An 18,863-nucleotide genomic window follows, 5' to 3' on the forward strand; every position below is an offset into this window, starting at 1 on the left:
GGGTGGGGGTGTGTGTGGGTGTGTGTTTGAAGGTGGGGGTCTGTGTGTGGGTGTGTTTGAGGGTGGGGGTGTGAGTGGGGGGGTGTTTGAGGGTGGGGGTCTGTGTGTGGGGGCTGTTTGAGGGTGTGGGTGTGTGTGGGGGATGTTTGAGGGTGGGGTGTGTGTGTGGATGTGTTTGAGGGTGGGGTGAGTGTGTCGGGGTGTTTGTGGGTGGGGGTGTGAGTGGAGGGTGTTTGAGTGTGGGTGGGTGTGTGTGAGGCTGGGGGTGTGTGCGTGGGGGTGTGTGTGAGGGTGGGGATGTGTGTGGGGGGTGTTTGAGGGTGGGGGTGTGTGTGGGGGATGTTTGAGGGTGGGGTGTGTGTGTGGGTGTGTTTGAGGGTGGGGTGAGTGTGTGGGGGTGTTTGTGGGTGGGGGTGTGAGTGGAGGGTGTTTGAGGGCGGGGGTATGTGTGTGGGTGTGTTTGAGGGTGTGTGTGGGTGTGTTTGAGGGTGTGTGTGGGTGTGTTTGAGGGTGGGTGTGTCTGTGTGTGTGTTTGAGGGTGGTGTGTGGGGTGTGTTTGATGGTGGGGTGAGTGTGGGGGTGTTTGTGGGTGGGGGTATGAGTGGAGGGTGTTTGAGGGCGGGGGTATGTGTGTGGGTGTGTTTGAGGGTGTGTGTGGGTGTGTTTGAGGGTGTGTGTGTGTGTGTTTGAGGGTGGGGATGTATGTGTGGGGGTGTTTGAGGGTGGGTGAGTGTGTGTAGATGTGTTTGGGGGGGTTCTGTTTGGGTGTGTTTGAGGGTGGGTGTTTGTGGGGGGGTGTTTGAGGGTGTTGGTGCATGTGTGGTGTGTGTTTGAGGGTGGGGGGGATGTGTGGGGGGGGGTTGTTTGAGGGTGGGGGTGTGTGTGGGTGTGTGTTTGAGTGTGTGTGGGTGGGTGTGTGTGAGACTGGAGATGTGTGTGGGGGGGTTGTTTGAGAGTGTGGGTGTGTGTGGGGGTTTTTGAGGGTGGTTGTGTGTGTGGGGGAGTTTGAGGGTGGGGGTGTGTGTGGGTGTGTGTTTGAGGGTGGGGGGGTGTGTGAGGGTGGGGTCTGTGTGTGGGCGTGTGTGCGGGTGGTGGTGTGTTTGAGGATGGGGGTGTGTGTGGGTGTGTATGAGGGGGGTGTGAGGGTGGGGTGTGTTTTTGCGTGTGCTTGAGGGTGAGCTGTGAGGATGGGGTGTGTGTGTGGGTGTGTTTGCGGGCGGGGGTGTGAGGGTGGGGGTATGTGTGGGTGTGTTTGAGGGGGGGTGTGGAGGTGGGGTGTGTGGGTGGGTGTGTTTGAGGGTGGGGTGTGAGAGTGGGGTGTGCGTGCGTGTGTTTGAGGGTGGGCTGTGAGAGTGGGGTGTGTGGGTGTGTTTGAGGGGGGATGTGAGGGTGGAGTGTGATTGTGGGTGTGTTTGAGGGTGGGATGTGAGGGTGGGATGTATGTGTGGGTGTGTTTGAGGGAGGGTGAGGGTGGGGTGTGTGTGGGTGTGTTTGCGGGCGGGGGTGTGAGGGTGGGGGGTATGTGTGGGTGTGTTTGAGGGGGTGTGTGGAGGTGGGGTGTGTGTGTGGGTGTGTTTGAGGGTGGGGTGTGAGGGTGGGGGGTGTGTGTGGGTGTGTTTGAGGGTGGGCTGTGAGAGTGGGGTGTGTGTGGGTGTGTTTGCGGGCGGGGGTGTGAGGGTGGGGGGTATGTGTGGGTGTGTTTGAGGGGGTGTGTGGAGGTGGGGTGTGTGTGTGGGTGTGTTTGAGGGTGGGGTGTGAGGGTGGGGGGTGTGTGTGGGTGTGTTTGAGGGTGGGCTGTGAGAGTGGGGTGTGTGTGGGGTTTGTTTGCGGGTGGGGTTGTGAGGGTGGGGGTGTGTGGGTGTGTTTGAGGGGGTGTGGGGGTGTGGTGTGTGTGTGGGTGTGTTTGAGGGGGTGTGTGGGGGTGGGTGTGTTTGAGGGTGTGGTGTGAGGGTGGGGTGTGTGTGTGGGTGTGTTTGAGGGTGGGGGTGTGAGGGTGGGTGTGTGTGGGTGTGTTTGCTGGTGGGGGTGTGAGGGTGGGGTGTGTGTGGGTGTGTTTGCGGGTGGGCTGTGAGGGTGGGGTGTGTGTGGGTGTGTTTGTGGGTGGGGGTGTAAGGGTGGGGTGTGTGTGTGGGTGTGTTTGAGGGGAGGTGTGAGGGTGGGGTGTGTGTGTGGGTGTGTTTGAAGGTCGGGTGTGAGTGTGGGGGGTATGTGTGGGTGTGTTTGAGGGAGGGTGTGAGGGTGGGGTGTGTGGGGGGGTGTTTGAGGGTGGGGATGTGTGTGGGGGGATGTGAGGGTGGTGTGTGTGTGTGGGGGGTGTTTGAGGGTGGGTGTGTGTGTGTGGGGGGTGTGAGGGTTGGGGTGTGTATGGGGTGTGTTTGAGGCTGGGGGTGTGTTTGGGGGGGTGTGAGGGTGGAGATGTGTGTGGGTGTGTTTGAGGGTGGGGGTGTGTGGGGGGTGGTGTGAGGGTGGTGGGGTTTTGGGTGTGTGTTTGAGGTTGGGGTGTGTGGGGGGTGTGTTTGAGGGTGGGATGTGTGTGGGGGGGTGTTTGAGGGTGGGGGGTGTGTGTGTGGGGAGTTTGAGGGTGGGTGTGTGTGTGTGGGGGGTGTGAGGGTGGGGGTGTGTGTGGGTCATGTTTGAGGCTGAGGGTGTGTGGGGGGGGGTTGTGAGGGTGGGGGTGTGTGGGGGGTTTTTAAGGGTGGGGGGGTGTGGGTGAGTGTATGATGGTGGGGTGTGTGGGGGTGTGTGTGAGGGTGGAGGTGTGTGTGGGTGTGTGTGGGTGTGTTTGAGGCTGGGGGTGTGTGGGGGGGCTGTGTGTTTGAGGGTGGGGTGTGCGGGGGGTGAGAGGGTGGGTGGGTGTTTGGGGGAGTGTGAGGGTGGAGGTGTGTGTGAGTGTGTTTGAGGGTGGGATGTGTGTGTGTGGGGGTGTTTGAGGGTGGGGTGTGTGAGGGGGGTGTTTGAGGGTGGGGGTGTGTGTATGGGGGTGTGTGAGGGTGGGGGTGTATGTGGGGCATGTTTGAGGCTGGGGGGTGTATGGGGGGGTGTGAGAGTGGGGTGTGTGTTGGGGTTGTTTGAGGGTGAAGGTGTGTGTGGAGCGGGGTGTGAGGGTGGGTGTGTGTGGGGGGGGTGTTTGAGGGTGTGTGGGGGGTGTGAGGGTGGGGGTGTGTATGGGGGGTGTTTGAGGGTGGGGGTGTGTGGGGGAGGTGTGAGGCTGGGGTGTGTGTGGGGGGTGTTTGAGGGTGGGGGTGTGTTTAGGGGGTGTGAGGGTGGGGGTGTGTGTGGGGCGGGGTGTGAGGGTGGGGGTGTGTGTGGGGGAGGGTGTGAGGGTGGTGTGTGTGTGGGGGGTGTTTGAGGTTGTGTGTGTGTGGGGGGGTGTGAGGGTGGGGGTGTGTATGGGGCGGGGTGTGAGGGTGGGGGTCTGTGTGGGGGAGGGTGTGAGGGTGGTGTGTGTGTGTGTGGGTGTGTTTGAGGGTGGGTGTGTGTGTGGGGCGGGGTGTGAGGGTGGGTGTGGGTGTGGGGGGTGTTTGAGGTTGTGTGTGTGTGGGGGGGTGTGAGGGTGGGGGTGTGTATGGCGGGTGTTTGAGGGTGGGGGTGTGTGGGGGAGGTGTGAGGCTGGGGTGTGTGTAGGGGGTGTTTGAGGGTGGGGGTGTGTGGGGGAGGTGTGAGGCTGGGATGTGTGTGGGGGGTGTTTGAGGGTGGGGGTGTGTTTAGCGGGGTGTGAGGGTGGATGTGTGTGTGGGGGGGGTTGAGTGTGGGGGGGGTGTTTGGGGGTGTGTGAGGGTGAGGGTGTGTGTGGGGCAGGGTGTGAGGGTGGGGTATGTGTGTAGGTGGTGTTTGAGGGTGGGGGGGTGTGGGGTGTGTGAGGGTGGGGTGTGTGTGTGGTGGCGTGTTTGATGGTGGGGGTGTGTGTGGGGGGGTGTGAGAGTGGGGCTGTGTGTGGGGGGTGTTTGAAGGTGGGTGTGTGTGGGGGGTGAGGGTGGGTTGTGTGTGGGGGGGGTGTTTGAGGGTGGGGGTGTGTTTGGGGCGGTGTGAGGGTGGGTGTGTGTGGGGGGGTGTGAGGGTGATGTGTGTGGGGGGGTATTTGAGGGTGGGGGTGTGTGTGGGGGTGTGTGAGGGTGGGGATGTGTGGGGGAGGTGTGAGAGTGGGGTGTGTGTGGGGGGTGTTTGAGGGTGGGGGTGTGTTTGGGGCGGTGTGAGGGTGGGTGTGTGTGGGGGGGTGTGAGGGTGATGTGTGTGGGGGGGGTATTTGAGGGTGGGGGTGTGTGTGGGGGTGTGTGAGGGTGGGGGTGTGTGGGGGAGGTGTGAGAGTGGGGTGTGTGGGGGGGGTGTGAGGGTGGGGGTGTGTGGGGGAGGTGTGAGAGTGGGGTGTGTGTGGGGGGTGTTTGAGGGTGGGGGTGTGTTTGGGGGGGTGTGAGGGTGGGTGTGTGTATGTGGGGGGTGTGAGGGTGATGTGTGTGTGGGGAGGGTGTTTGAGGGTGGGGGTGTGTGTGGGGGTTTGTGAGGGTGGGTGTGTTTGAGGGTGGGGGGGTGTGTAGGGGGTGTGTGTGTGTGGGTGTGTGTGGGGGGGGTATGTGAGGGTGGGTGTGTGTGTGGGGTGAGGGTGGGGTGTGTGTGTGTGGGTGTGTTTGAGGGTGGGTGTGTGGGGGGGTGGTGTTTGAGGGTGGGGGTGTTTAAGGGTGTGTGTGTGTGGGTGGGTGGGTGTGTGTGGGGGGGGTGAAGGTTGGGGCTGTGTGTGTGGGTGTGTTTGAGGGTGGGTGTGTATGGGGGGTGGTGTTTGAGGGTGGGGGTGTGTGAGGGTGGGGGTGTGTGTGGGGGGGTATGTGAGGGTGGGTGTGTGTGGGGGTTGAGGGTGGGGTTTGTGTGGGGGGTGGTGTTTGTGGGTAGGTGTTCCCCCCTCCCCCTCCCCCGAGGGTGTGCAGCTACAAATGGGAGTGAGGGGCAGGCGCTGAGAGTCGGGGCTCCGCCTGTGTGTGTGTGTGAGTGAGTGTGAGGGTGGGTGTGAGTGTGAGTGTGAGCCCGGACCAGGAGCGGACACCGCTCACACACACAGGAGCCGCTGCTCCAAGCCGAGCTCCCGGGACAGGCTGCAGCCCCGTGCGGACACACACCGGCACAGAGACTGAGACTGAGGGACCGAGAGAGAGAGAGAGCTCAGGGGGAGCTGTGAGTCCTGTTCCCCCCCTCCCTCCCCTGGGCACACCCCCAGACACACACCCACAGAGAGAGAGACACAGAGAGAGAGGGGCAGGCAGCAAGAATGTGGCAGCCAGCGAGCGAGAGACTGCAGGTAAGAGCCACTGTGTCTGTCTGTCTGTCTCCCTCCTTACCTCCCCCCACCCTCAGACAGACTGTGTCCAGACACCCCCTCCCTGTCCCCTACCCTGAATTCAGACAGTCTGTAATCCCCTACTCCAGCACAGAGGGGTGGAGGGGGGGGGGAGGGTTAATGTGTGTGTCTAATCTGTAACCCCATTGTGTCCCCCCCCGAGATACTAACCCCGAGAACAACCCTCTGCTCTTTATTGTGGGAGGGGTACTTTCCACTCCCAGACCCCTCCACCTTTGATGATGACAGTAAAAGACAGTTAGTTACATGGAGAATTTGTCTTTGATCTAAACCCCACACACACGCTCCCTGGGTCAGGGAGTGGGGGGGGGGGGGTATATTTGCTGATAATATGCTGTTGGGTGGGGTGGGGGAAGCTGGGTTTATTAAATAGCCAACCTCACCCACTCCCCCTTCACAAATCCCCAGCCATAGGGCACAGTAATGTTAACAGTGCCCGAAACACCAGGTTAAAGATCCCTTGGATGTTGAGGAGCTGGGTTGGGGGGGTGGGAATCAGCGAGGAAACCCTTGCTGTGCCCCAAATGAGTGCCCTCTGCTCAGCTGGGGGGGGGGATGGGGTCAGAAATTTGCCCCCACACTCACTTCAGGAGGGGAAGGTGACTCTGTTGCTTCTTCGCTCTCCAACCCCTGCCCAAGCCCCCACACCATAGCCCACTCCCACCTCCCCCAGCCAGTTAGACCCAGACGGTTCCCTCGCATTGGGGTCAGTATCCCCCACCTCCCCAAGGGGATCCTGGGTACAGGAGCTCACCTGCTGTGCCATGGTCTGTATTCTTTCCCTGTCATAGACAGCCCAGTGGGAGCGAGTGTCCCCTGTCCCTTGGGGAAGCAGCCCCCTCCCTCCTTGCCACTGCCAACTCAGTCTGGGCATGGGGCTTGGGGCATAGGGTATGGTTTCCAGCTCCCAGCCCCTCTGCCTGGGGCTGTCTCACAACTCTCACTCCGCAGAGCTGGAGAGGCAGTCTTAGCTCCTGGTGATGGGCCAGCATTGTGTGAGGGAGGAAGGGCCACATCTTCAGGAGTATCCGGTGTCGGGGTGGGTTTGGGGCGAGAGACCACAAAAGGAGACACCAGCCTGTCTGTGAAGATGGCAAATTTAACAGGGGAGTGGTGACTGGGAGACTCAAGGATATCTGAAGCTGTTCCCTGTCCTAATGATCATACTGGTTAACAGTGCTGTACACTGCACAGTCCTTCCACCAAGGATCACCGCTCTTCCTGATTACTCTGAATGTTCTGAGCGACTGAGTAAATGATGTTTGGAAATGGCGTTAAATGGAGATAATGAGAACCTCAGCCAATGTCTGAGATGTATAAAAAGAATCACTGAAACGCAGGGTTTTCAAATCAGGAAGCTGAAGACCTAATATGTAGACCGTCAAATAAAGGCAAAATACTGTGGGTGCTGGAGAACTGAAAGCACAGAGAATGCTGGAGTGCTCAGCATCTGTGTAGAGAGACAGACAGAGAGAGAGAGAGAGACAGAGAGAACAGAGAGAGAGAACAGAGAGAGAGAACAGAGAGAGAGAACAGAGAGAGAGAGACAGAGAGAGAGAGACAGAGACAGAGACAGAGAGACAGAGACAGAGAGAGAGAGAACAGAGAGAGAGAGAGAACAGAGAGAGAGAGAACAGAGAGAGAGAATAGAGAGAGAGAGAGACAGAGACAGAGAGAGAGACAGAGACAGAGAGAGAGAGAGACAGAGAGAGAGAGAGAGAACAGAGAGAGAGAGACAGAGAGAGAGAGAGAGAGAGAAAATTGGAGAGAGTTTGTTCACGTTTTGAGTCCTGTAGGACTCTCTTTGATAACTGAAGAAGATTTCATCTGAGGAAGAGTCACACCAGACTCAAAACGTTAACTGTTTGTGTGTGTGTCTCTCTCTCTCTTTCTGTCTCTCTTTCTCTCTCCTTCATCTCTCTGTCTCTCTCTCTCTGTCTCTCTCTCTCTCTTTCTCTTCCCCCCCCCACTCCCCACATGGATGCTGCCAGACTTGCTGAGTTTCTCCAGCACTCTCTGTATTTGTTAAATACAATCAGTTTGAGCGTAGGGAAGGGGATAGGTTTTACGGTTGTGGCAATGACCTTTTGAACAAGTGAAGAGCGTAGTGTGACTGTGTCAGTGGTGGCAGGATGTGTGGGTACAGAATGAAAGTTCTGCAAGTGGTTAGATTCGGTTGGACTCCGTGCCCTGTCATTGATCCTGACTTGGTTCCTGACAACATTTTCCAGCTCTTCTTACCTAACTGTCGTGTAGACTCATTTATTCAGTTCCCACAATACTCTTGTGCTGCCCAATGTTCTGCTGGACTCTCAGACTTATCAAGGAACTGTTCTGGCCCCCGCCCCACCCCCAGTTTCTGAACTAAATGCTGCTGATGGAGACCACCCTCCAACAGCCGAGAGTTAGTTTCAAGGTGTATGCTGATGACACCCAGCTGTATCTTACCTCCGCCTTTCTGTACAGCGAAGTAGCTAACTGAAAGATTGCTGATTCAAGAACCAATACCAGATGAGTTAAAACTTTCTCCAGTTAAGGATTGGAGAGACTGCACCGTAGTCTTTGATCCCTGGTCCAAATTCTCTTTGACCCTGCATGGAGCTCTCTGACCCCATTTCTGCACGGTCACTGGGACAGCTGTTTCCAGTCCTGTAGCAGTGGGCTGTTCAAGATTTGAAAGTTCTTCTGGCTGACCTTTCACATTCCAGAAACTGGAGGTCATCTAAAATTCATTTGTCAATGACCTTATTGCACCATACCCTATTCACCTATCACCCCCATGCTTACACCGGCTCCAGGTTCAACCCATCTCAATTTTAAAAACCCCTCCTGATCTCTCTAATCTACAGGATTTCACCCCCTCCTGAACTCTGTAATCTCCAAATTTCACCCCCTCCAGATCTCTGTAATCTTGGGAATTTCACCTCCTCCTGATCTCTCTAATCTACAGGATTTCACCCCCTCCTGATCTCTGTAATTTGCAGGATTTCGCCCCCCCCCTCCTGATCTCTATAACCTATAGGACTTTGACCCCTCCTGATCTCTGTAATCTTGGGAATTTCACCCCCTCCTGATCTCTGTAATCTTGGGAATTTCACCCCCTCCTGATCTCTGTAATCTGCAGGATTTCGCCCCCCTCCTGATCTCTGTAATCTACAGGACTTTGACCCCTCCTGATCTCTGTAATCTCGGGAATTTCACCCCTTCCTGATCTCTGTAATCTACAGGATTTCATTCTCTCCTGATCTCTGTAATCTCTGGGATCTTGCCCTCTTCTGATCTCTGTAATCTTTCTCCAAACCCACAAGCCTCTGAGCTCCCCCTGCTCACCTGATTCTGACCTTTTGAGCATCTCTGGTTTTACCTGGGCTCCAGGTCTGTAGTTGCCAAGGCTTTATTCCCTGAAATTGCTTCCTTGCACCTCACCATCTAATTCTCCTCCTTTAAGACACTCATTAAAACCTTCCTCTTTCACCAAGCTCAGATATCACCTTAAGAGGGTTCAGTGTCTAATTTTGTTTTACGATGATATTTTGAGCCATCTTGTAATACTTTGTTATGTTAAGGAGCTGGTAGAAAAATTAATTGTGAATATTGATCAGAGATTTGATAAGGTGCTATGTAAATGTAAAGCTTTTTATTTCCTGTCCGAGACATACTTAAATAAGAAAAATGGCAGAAAGCAATACAAACACAGGACACAGAAAGCTAACACACTCCATCTGCCACTCCTCAGCCCATTGGCCCATCTGTTCAAGGTCCCATTGTAACCTGAGGTAAACTTGAGAGGGTTCAGAAAGGACTAACAAGGAAGTTGCCAGGGTTGGAGGGTTTGAGCTATGGGGAGAGGCTGACCAGGCTGGGGCTGTTTTCCCTGGAGCGTCAGAGGCTGAGGGGTGACCTCATAGAGGTTTACAAAATCATGAGGGGCATGGATAGGATAAATAGACAAAGTCTTTTCACTGGGGTCGGGGAGTCCAGAACTAGAGGGCATAGGTTTAGGGTGAGAGGGAAAAGATATAAAAGGGAGCTAAAGGGCAACCTTTTCACACAGAGGGCGGTACGTGTATGGAATAAGCTGCCAGAGGAAGTGGTGGAGGCTGGTACAATTGCAACATTTAAAAGGCTGGGTATATGAATAGGAAGGGTTTGGAGGGATATGGGCCGGGTGCTGGCAGGTGGGACTAGATTGGGTTGGGATATCTGGTCGACATGGACGGGTTGGACATTTACATTTACATGCTGTACATCTCTTTGACTCTATGACAAGTGAAGCAATGTTGGCCCTTATTTCTAAAGTGTTTGGAGTATAAGAGTAGGAAAATCTTACTGCAACTGTACAAAGTGCTGGTGAGACCATATCTGGAATAGAGTGAGCAGTTTTGATCACCTTAAAGGAAAGATATCATATCATTGGCAGCACCTCAGAGAAGCTTTACCAGGATGGTCATTGGGCTGGAGGGATTGTCTTATGAGCAAAGGCTAAACAGGTTGGTAGTGTACTGACTGGGATTTATAAGAATGAGAGGTGATCTCATTGTAACATATCAGATTCTGAAGGAGCTTGACAGGGTCAATGCTGAGAGGATGTTTCCCCTTATGGCAGAGTCTAGGACCAGAGGGTACAATCTCAGAATAAAGGGGCAACAGTTTAAGACTGAGATGAGGAGGAATTTCTTCTCTCAGAGAGTCGTGAATCTTTGGAACTCCTTGCCACAGAGCGAGGTGTTGGGGGCAAAGTCTTTGCATCTATTTAAGGCTGAGATAGATTCTTGATCAGTCGGGGAATCAAGGGTTACATGGAAATGGCAGGAACTTGGGCATGAGGAATGTTGGATCAGCCATGATCCTATTGAATGATGGAGCAGGCTCGAGGGGCCGAATGGCCTACTTCTGTTCCTATTTCTGATGGCCTATCTTGGTGGAGCTGCTGTGACAATGCTGTCACTTTAAGAAGTTATTCTGTGATGTTTTTATTTGAAGTGAGGTTGGAAGTCAGAGGTGCCAAGCTGGCTAGTTAACACCACTTAAGCAGCTTGGGTTGATTTTTAAACAGCCTGGGTGGGTGTGGCTTGCTCTCTCCTATCTGGATTTCTGGAGTTTTAGGTTTTGCAGAAGCCTTTGCAGTCTCAACAGAGTTGGAAGCTTCAGTAAGTGTCACCTGTCTGCTACCCTCTCTCATTATCTTTTTTCCTCCTGGATGGGAGAACTGCATGTAAGAATCTGTGTCTGAATTTGCCTATTTTGTTTTGCCAAGAGGTGTGTTTATGGGATGCTATTGTATTGGAACAGTTAATTAGCAATAGTTACTGTATCTATTATTCTGTTAAGTTTTCCAGTAGAGTTGTTATTCAAAATTCTTCTTTCTTTGGTTGTATATTAACGACAGTGTTTAAATAAATTATGTTTTGCTTCATATTGAGTGGTTTGACCAGTCATATCGCATCTAGAGCAGACAATTTACGTTGAGCTTTAAATAAGAAAATGTTAGGATCTGGGCTACCTTCTTAAAATGTTTTGAGGGGGGGTTCTGGTCTGGTCCAAATGCACTGGGCCGTTGAGATCTAGCCCAGTCTGTACGTTCTGTGTCATTATATTGTAAAGGAAGCTCTGAGACTTCCTTTCATCTATTCAAAGTGAAGATAAATTAGAGGACAAGGTGACCTAAACATTTATAGTTCTCTCGGGGAGATAAATGACCTTTTTTTAATGAGACCTATCTTCATTGGCAAGAAGTGGGAAGTGTAAATTATCTCCATGCACAGAATTGGAATCTGCAGGTTAATGGTGGACTTGTTAAATGCCATTGATGCAAATCTTGATTAGAAAAAATGTAAAACTGAGTCCAACACATGTTTACAATCTACTTGGACGACACTACTGACAAAAAAACATGTGAGGTGACCCAGAGAGAGGGGTTTAAGAAATGAATCCGTTTTCTGGGAGTCCTCTGTGTGTGTTTCTGGCCATCAGTTAATGCAGTTCAAAAAACTATAATCAAATGTTACAGGTCATTCTGAATAGTCATGTTGCAAGTACAAAGGATTCGAATCATAAATTAAAGACACAAAAGAAACTAGGTGAATACAAGAGGAGTTTTGCAATGTCCAATCACACACACAGCTCAGGAGCAGGTGACTGCTGTATTCCCTCTTAACCATGGGGTATCCACGCAGCAGGAAGGAACATGACTGTTTTTATGGGATCTATCTGAATTGGAAAGTGTACATTGTAACCTTGTTAAGGATTGGAATCTACAAATAAATTTGCAACAAGGATGGGAATTATTTGCTTGTTCCAGGCACTACCTCCTCTCTCTGTCCCTCAGGCTGGAGGACAGGCTAAGAGTGAATGTGTGAAGGGTGTAGAATGATGGGAACAAGTGGAAACGTTCCCTACTGAAAAAGTAGCGTACGTAGATTGCTGTTTTAAGTTAAAATGAAAATGATGTTTGTTTCTGAATCCTTCAATTAGGAAGTGGATTCCTATGCAGATGATTGAACCTTGTTGGAAATGAATAGCCTGTGTTGTGTGACTGATGCAAATCGCGATAAAGGCTGTGTACAGTGAACTTGTGCACATGTTTGTAATCTGCTTGGACCATTGAATAACACGAGACATAACGGAGCGAGAATGGCTCAAACATTGGCCTGTCGTTAAGTCTGATAGTTTTTGCACAGGTCACCAACCAAAACCTGTTCAGTCATATTTACAAACTGAGTATAACAAAAGAAAGCAGGATTACGGATTAGTTCAAAACTTATTAAAGTAGTGATAGGTAATAGAAACAAGGAAAATTGAGTGTTTCGAGAAAGTGTTAGATAGATTTTTATCAATGAGTGGCACTTAGTTTTCTTAGTAATGAAAGCGTGTTGATAGCTGGATTAAAGCTGTGTTGCTATCTGAAACTGTTTCCATGGTCCAGACTTTCTCTCCTCTATAGCGGCAAATGCTGAGGAGTTTGTCTCTGAGGGACACAGGGGCACCACAGCTTCCAGGGGCTTCACTTGTGCTGGAGTCTGGAACTCACTGTGTGCCTGTATGTTATAGTGTGAGTACTGTAGGAGCAATCAGTACTGTCACGAGCAAGTTTGCGCTCAGAGTCCAGAACAATATTACTCACTCTCTCACAGGGGATGATCTCCTGGGACGTGATGAAAGAATGTTGCAAGAAACATCATATCAGAGAAAGGCCCAGTTGCAATAAGGGATGTGTCACTACTATTTTGGTCAGTTAGTTGTTCTAACTCGTGCAACAACTCAGTGGCATGCTTACAAGTTACCATACTTACACTGAAATATCCACTGGTAGAATTTCTGTCTGTCCGACCTGGAGTCAATCCTGTGTCAGGTTGATTCTTAAATCAATGTGAATCAAAGAGTGTGGCGCTGGAAAAGCACAGCCGGTCAGGTAGTATCCGAGGAGCAAGAGAGTCAACGTTTCGAGCATAAGATCTTCATCAGGAAGCTCTGATGAAGCTCCTGATGAAGGCTTTATGCTTGAAACATCGACTCCCCTGCTCCTCTGATGCTGCCTGACCGGCTGTGCTTTTCCAGCACCACACTCTTCGACTCTGACCTCTAGCATCTACAGTGCTCACTTTCTCCTCTTAAACCAGTACGCCTTGGGATGCTAGGAAATTGTTTCCGTTAGGCGAGGAGACTAGGACCCGTGGACACAGCCTTAGAATTAGCGGGGGTAAATTCAGAACAGAAATGCGGAGACATTTCTTCAGCCAGAGAGTGGTGGGCCTGTGGAATTTATTGCTGCAGAGTGCAGTGGAGGCTGGGATGCTAAATGTCTTCAAGGCAGAGATTGATAAATTCTTGATGTCACAAGGAATTAAGGGCTATGGGGAGAATGCGGGTAAGTGGAGTTGAAATGCCCATCAGCCATGATTAAATGGCGGAGTGGACTCAATGGGCCGAATGGCCTTACTTCCACTCCTATGTCTTATGGTCTTATGGAACAGAAGTGTATGGCTGGAACTGAAAGACAAGGGTTAGGAGTGGAGTCCTAGCTTCTTTGAAGCTGACATTCCCAACTTTTGTTCTTTTAATGAGATGGATTGCCTGCTCCATACAGAAATGGGTCCATTTATAATTACGCTAACCTTTTGTATTGCTTGTCCATTTTTCTTTGTGTAATCATTTGCACTGAGTGCTGGGGAAGTGCAGGAATTCTTAAACAACTGTTGGTGAGCTGCTGTGAAGTTTGCTATGCCTCTTCAGTGCAGTATTCCTAATGAGACTCTTTTCCCAAAATTGTGAGCTTTATAGCAAAGTATTAGTTTTATAAATAATATTGGCAGCAATTCTTGTTGACCCCTCAGAGTAAACCTTCTTATTTCATGGTGACAATAGGACAAACACAAGGAAAGATGCTCAGCTGATCCCAGTACGTTGGAGATTTGGGAACAGTGATGCAGGGACAGTTGTCTCATTTCTATATGGAGCAGGCAATCCATCTCATTAAAAATACAAAAGTTGGGAATGTCAGCTTCAAAAAGCTAGGACTCAACTCCTAACCCTTGCCTTTCAGTTCCAGCTGTGCACTTCTGGTTTCAGAGGAGAAAGTGAGCACTGCAGATGCTTTAAGGTCACCTCCTGCAATAAAGGATATCGGCAATAAATCTGGGACTTGGAGCTGGCACTTACACACTTGGCAAGATCCCCAGTTATTTTTCCCTGTCAAATAGTTCTGCTTGGGTGTTATACTGGCCATGTGTGCACGAGAAAGGTGACTGATGTATTGATCAGTGCAGTCAACAGTTATATCTCTTTGTCCCACTCTGCGGTATGGGATTTATGACCAATGTTGTTATATTGATGCATCCCTGGGAAATCTGAACATGACCAGATGTTGACTGCCGAGGTATTGATATACAGGAGCTACTCAGAAAGGGCTGTAAAGTTGTAAGGAGGAGAGGCATGGGGAAGCAGTGAATGTGGAACTATCTGAGAGGTTATATATCTATCACATTACCTGGTGTTATTGGTTTGATTTATTCTCCCAGATATTTTAACACACACCTCCTTCACCCACATCTATTCTTGAGTACATGGTGTTCAGTCTAGCCATGCCTGGTGCAGGGAAAGTTCTCTAACACCAACAGAATATCAATTTTATTTTCCATTCAAACAAGGGCTAGGAGAAACATATAAGAACGAGGAGCAGGAGGAGGCCACCTGGCCCCCCGAGCCTGTTCCACCACTCAATAAGATCGCGGCTGATCTTTTCATGGCCTCAGCTCCACTTACTCGCCCTCTCACCCTAACGCTTAATTCCTTTACTGTTCAAAAATCTATTTATCCTTGCCTTAAACACATTCAATGAGGTAGCCTCAACTGCCTCACTGAGGGCAGGGAATTCCATAGATTCCCAACCCTTCGGTTGTGACACTGATCAGCTATATGCTCATCGATTCCATATGTACCTTAATCTCACATTGTCTGACTTTGGGACCTCAAGCACCGCTTATTATCCCTCACCACGTTTTGATTTTTGGAAAGATTGACATCTATTGCCTCCATTTCGATCCTTGAAATTGATTTGAAAACGATTCCCCCGTCTGCCCTTCATTATTAAGAGGAAGTCACCATAATCCTACCAGACCATAGGGCCATTACAGAGGGAGAGAGACAGAGAGAGAGAGAGAGGAAACTGGTGGTGGTTTATCCTGAGGCTCAGACTCGGGGTAAGGTTGAGAAGGTGCAAACCTCACATGTGGGAATTGAACCCACATTGTTGGCATCACACTGTGTTGCAAACCAGCTGTCCAACCAACTGAACTAACCCACACATTACAGGCTGCTCCTATAGCGGCAGAGTCTCTGGCCTCATTTACCGACACATTCCATACTGTTGTATGGTTGGCATTTGCCATCAGGATAATGGATGGATTGATCCATTAAAGTAGATTACGATATGTCACTCTCTCTGACATTCTGGATCTCTGTAAATTCTATTCCCATCACTTGCTGAATCCAGTTCTGCTAGATCACTTTGGAAAGAGATATGCCCCATTGTGAGATCTTGCCCCTGTGTATTGACCTGATAAATTGGTTCAGGCTAAAACAATCCATCCCAATTCCAACACACAGGTGGCTCGATGGTTAACTGCTGGGCAAAAGTGAGGGCTGCAGATGCTGGAAACCAGAGTCTAGATTAGAGTGGGGCTGGAAAAGCACAGCAGGTCAGGCAGCATCCAAGGAGCAGGAAAATCGACATTTCAAGCAAAAACCCTTCATCAGGAGTCAAGTTAACTCTGCCCCACAGCTCCAGGGACCCAGGTTCGATTCTACCCTCAGGTGAATGTGTAGAGTTTGCACATTCTCCCTGTGTCTGCATGGGTCTCCTCCGGGTGCTCCAGTTTCCTCCCACAGTCCAAAGATGTGTAGGTAAGGCTGGATTAGCCAAGGGAAATGCAGGGTTACAGGGAAGGGTTTGGGAGGGGTGGGTCTGGGTGGGATGCTTTTCAAAGGATCTGTGAGGATTCAATGGGCCGAATGGTCTGCTTCCACACTGAAGGGTTCACACAGAGCAGTTGAGGATTTTATTTTAGAAACATGATTACTTCTGCCCTTCAGTCTGTGTCACTACACTCAAACAAAATTACAGGATACTGCATAGCAATTTTCCTCCTCCAATCCAATCCATGCTAGTTGCATTGATCAGGATTTGTGTTGGATCAATAGTCCAGGGCATGGGTATCTGTTTATAGGAACGTCAAACCAGACGTTAAATAGTGGGAATTTGTTTGCATTTCTTGTTTACAATGCAAACTGGTTTTTACAAAAAACTTAAAGGAACATGCACGCCATGTGATTTGAGTCAATAGCAGTCCGTGTACTAACCATGACCTGAGAACAAAAAGGCTGGACGCAATTCCTGATGAAGGGCTTACGCCTGAAACGTTGATCCTACTACCTGACCGGCTGTGCTTTTCCAGCGCCACACTCTCGACTCTGGAAGCAATCTCTCCAAAATATTATTTTCATTTTTTGATTTTTAAAAAACTATTTTGTCTCCCTTTTCATATCTGTGTACGACACTCTGGTCCTGTGTGTCCTGGCCTTTAACCAAGAGGCAGGCAAGTGGAAGATACTCATTCAAGCAGCAACTGATTAATGCAGGGAGTGTGTCATTGATCCATCCTCTGAGCTGAGCCACAAACTAAGGGGAAAAACTGCTTTGTCACGTCGAGGCCAAAGGCAGGATAGATCCTTTGGACCTCTCCTGCATCAACCAGTTTCTGATGGAATAAAAGTCTTCCACTTCCCACAGTAAAATAACACCATACAAATAGTAATATCTATTAAGGGGCAGCTTTAAGGCCAGTTCCAGTCTTTGGCTAAAAGTGAAGTGGGCCACGTTTCTCCTGTTCGGCACAAACATTGCGGAAAGGCGACAGAATTCTCCGGATTGCACAATTTACCAAAAACCTGTCACCGCTTCCAGCTTTGCTCTGTAGGTCTACACAAAGCAGATGTGAACTAGGCCCTGACTCAGGCAGAAGAGAAAGCAGTGCTGGACCAGTGGACTGAATGGCCCTCCTTCCATCCCCTATGATTTGGAGAGCAGCAAATTAAAATTCCAACTTCCCTCCAGCAAATTCAGAACACTGGCCACTTGAAATACTTTTGAAAGTGTTTTTCCAGTGATGCCAGCGCACCCCTGTTGCAGCAAGATGCTGCAGGTTTCTCAGTTGCATTGAAGATAGGATCATATCATAGAATCCCTACAGAGCGGAAGCAAGCTGTTTGGCCTATCGAGTCCACATCAGCCCTCCGAAAAGTGTCCCACTGAAACTCAAACCTCCACCCCTGTATTTCCTGTGGCTAATTCACCTTGTCTGCACATCCCTGGATCCAATGGGGAATTTAGCATGGCCAATTCACCCTGGTCTGCACATCTTTGGGAGGAGACCCACGCAGACACGGGGAGAATGTGCAAACTCCACACAGACAGTCACCCGAGGCTGGAATCGAACCTTGGTCCCTGGTGCTGTGAGGTAGCAGTGCTAACCACTGAGCCATTATGCTGCTTCACAGTGTCAGGCTCAAGATTCTGACCAGGGCAAGTCAAAGGCTGCATGATCCAAGTAGCTGCCAGTCACATCCAGTAGATGGGTTACAGAACCAAGGATATCTGGTGACTCAACCTCTACTGTCAGAGGGTTTTCTGAAGAGATCCATTAGCTGTAAAGTACTGGGACTTGTATTTGTCTATTGATAGCCTCTAGAATGGCCAAGCAGATCATTGAGTTATACAAGTATGTTATGGAAAAGTCAGATGGAGTACCTGGTATTGACATTGGCACCAGAAACACAATGAATCTTGTTGAACTTACAAAATGGTGCTTTGTGCTGAAATTGGGAGAGCTGTCCCACACTCCAGCCAAACCCCAGTCTGGAACCGTCATTTTCACGGAATTGTACCTTCCAGCCAATATCCTGGACACCACCATCTCATTCCTGGGCATCTCCTGTCCCAGGAACATCCTTCCTACATCTAGTTTTGTTTGAATCCCACCTCATTATTCTGAACTCCAGTGAATACAATCCTAACCAACTCACTCTCTCCTCACGGGTCAGTCCCAGAAATCAGGCTGGTAAACCTTCACTGCACTCCCTCTTTAGCAAGGACATCCGTCCTCAGATAAGGAGACCAAAACTGCACACAGTACTCCGGGTGTGGCTTCACCAATGCCCTGTATAACTGCAGCAAGATGACCTGCTCTCGTACTCACATCCTCTCGCTATGAAGAGCCACATACCATTCACCGTCTTTACTGCCTGCTGCACCTGCTCACTGACTCTCAGTGGCGGGTGTACAAGTCTATCCCAGGTCTCATTGCACATTCCACTCTCTCAATTCACAGCCATTTGGATAGTAACCTGCCTCCCTGTTTTTGCTACCAAAGTGGGTAGCCTCACATTTATCCACATTATACTGCATCTGCCATTCATTTGTCCATTCAACAGCCAGGACAAAGACTGTGTGCATTAACAAAAGGGTTTGGGCTCTGTGACTGCCCCACCCACCCTCCCCCCAGCAATATGAGGGTCAGATGTTTCATGATTCTGCCTTAAATTGTTAACTAAAGAAAACTGTTAATGTACAGAAGATCATTCAAATGTAAAGTTTTCACCCCATGATACGCTCATGTTAATTTTAAATAATATTTCATTCCATTGATTTTGACAGTTAAAGGTTTCCCCATAGAGTTCAAAGAACATCCACGCCTTTCACAAGGAAGTGAAGCAGGTGGAGTGATGTGACAATACTGTCACTTTAAAAGTGATTTGGAGTAGCTGATGTTGGACTGGGGTGGACAAAGTTAAAAATCACACAACACCAGGTTATAGTCCAACAGGTTTATTTGGAAGCACTAGCTTTCGGAGCACTGCTCCTTCATCAGGTGGTTGTGGAGGAAAAAAAGATGAAAGACTTAACAAACAATCCAGGTCTTTTTCAATATATAATTTCAGTTACATCACACTGTAAACTTTTGCT

The 18,863-nt window shown here is 50.2% G+C and overlaps 1 protein-coding gene across 2 annotated transcripts in view; it reads left to right on the forward strand.

Annotated features, from left to right (window-relative positions):
• The first annotated feature begins 4,947 nt into the window (after positions 1 to 4,947).
• Positions 4,948 to 18,863, forward strand: part of pid1 (phosphotyrosine interaction domain containing 1) — a 139,307-nt gene continuing 125,391 nt past the window's right edge. Inside the window, exon 1 of one of the 2 annotated variants that reach the window (XM_087993302.1) lies at positions 4,948 to 5,284. In XM_087993302.1, coding sequence (XP_087849428.1) covers positions 5,255 to 5,284 — 30 coding nt within the window. In that variant the 5' untranslated portion in view covers positions 4,948 to 5,254. The remainder of the gene's footprint in view (positions 5,285 to 18,863) is intronic. The other variant, XM_087993301.1, reaches the window with a different exon arrangement.

The sequence above is a fragment of the Chiloscyllium plagiosum genome, unplaced genomic scaffold, assembly GCF_037043375.1.
Source record: "Chiloscyllium plagiosum isolate Xiang-an unplaced genomic scaffold, Cpla_swu_hap1 HiC_scaffold_13, whole genome shotgun sequence".
NCBI lineage: Eukaryota > Metazoa > Chordata > Chondrichthyes > Orectolobiformes > Hemiscylliidae > Chiloscyllium > Chiloscyllium plagiosum.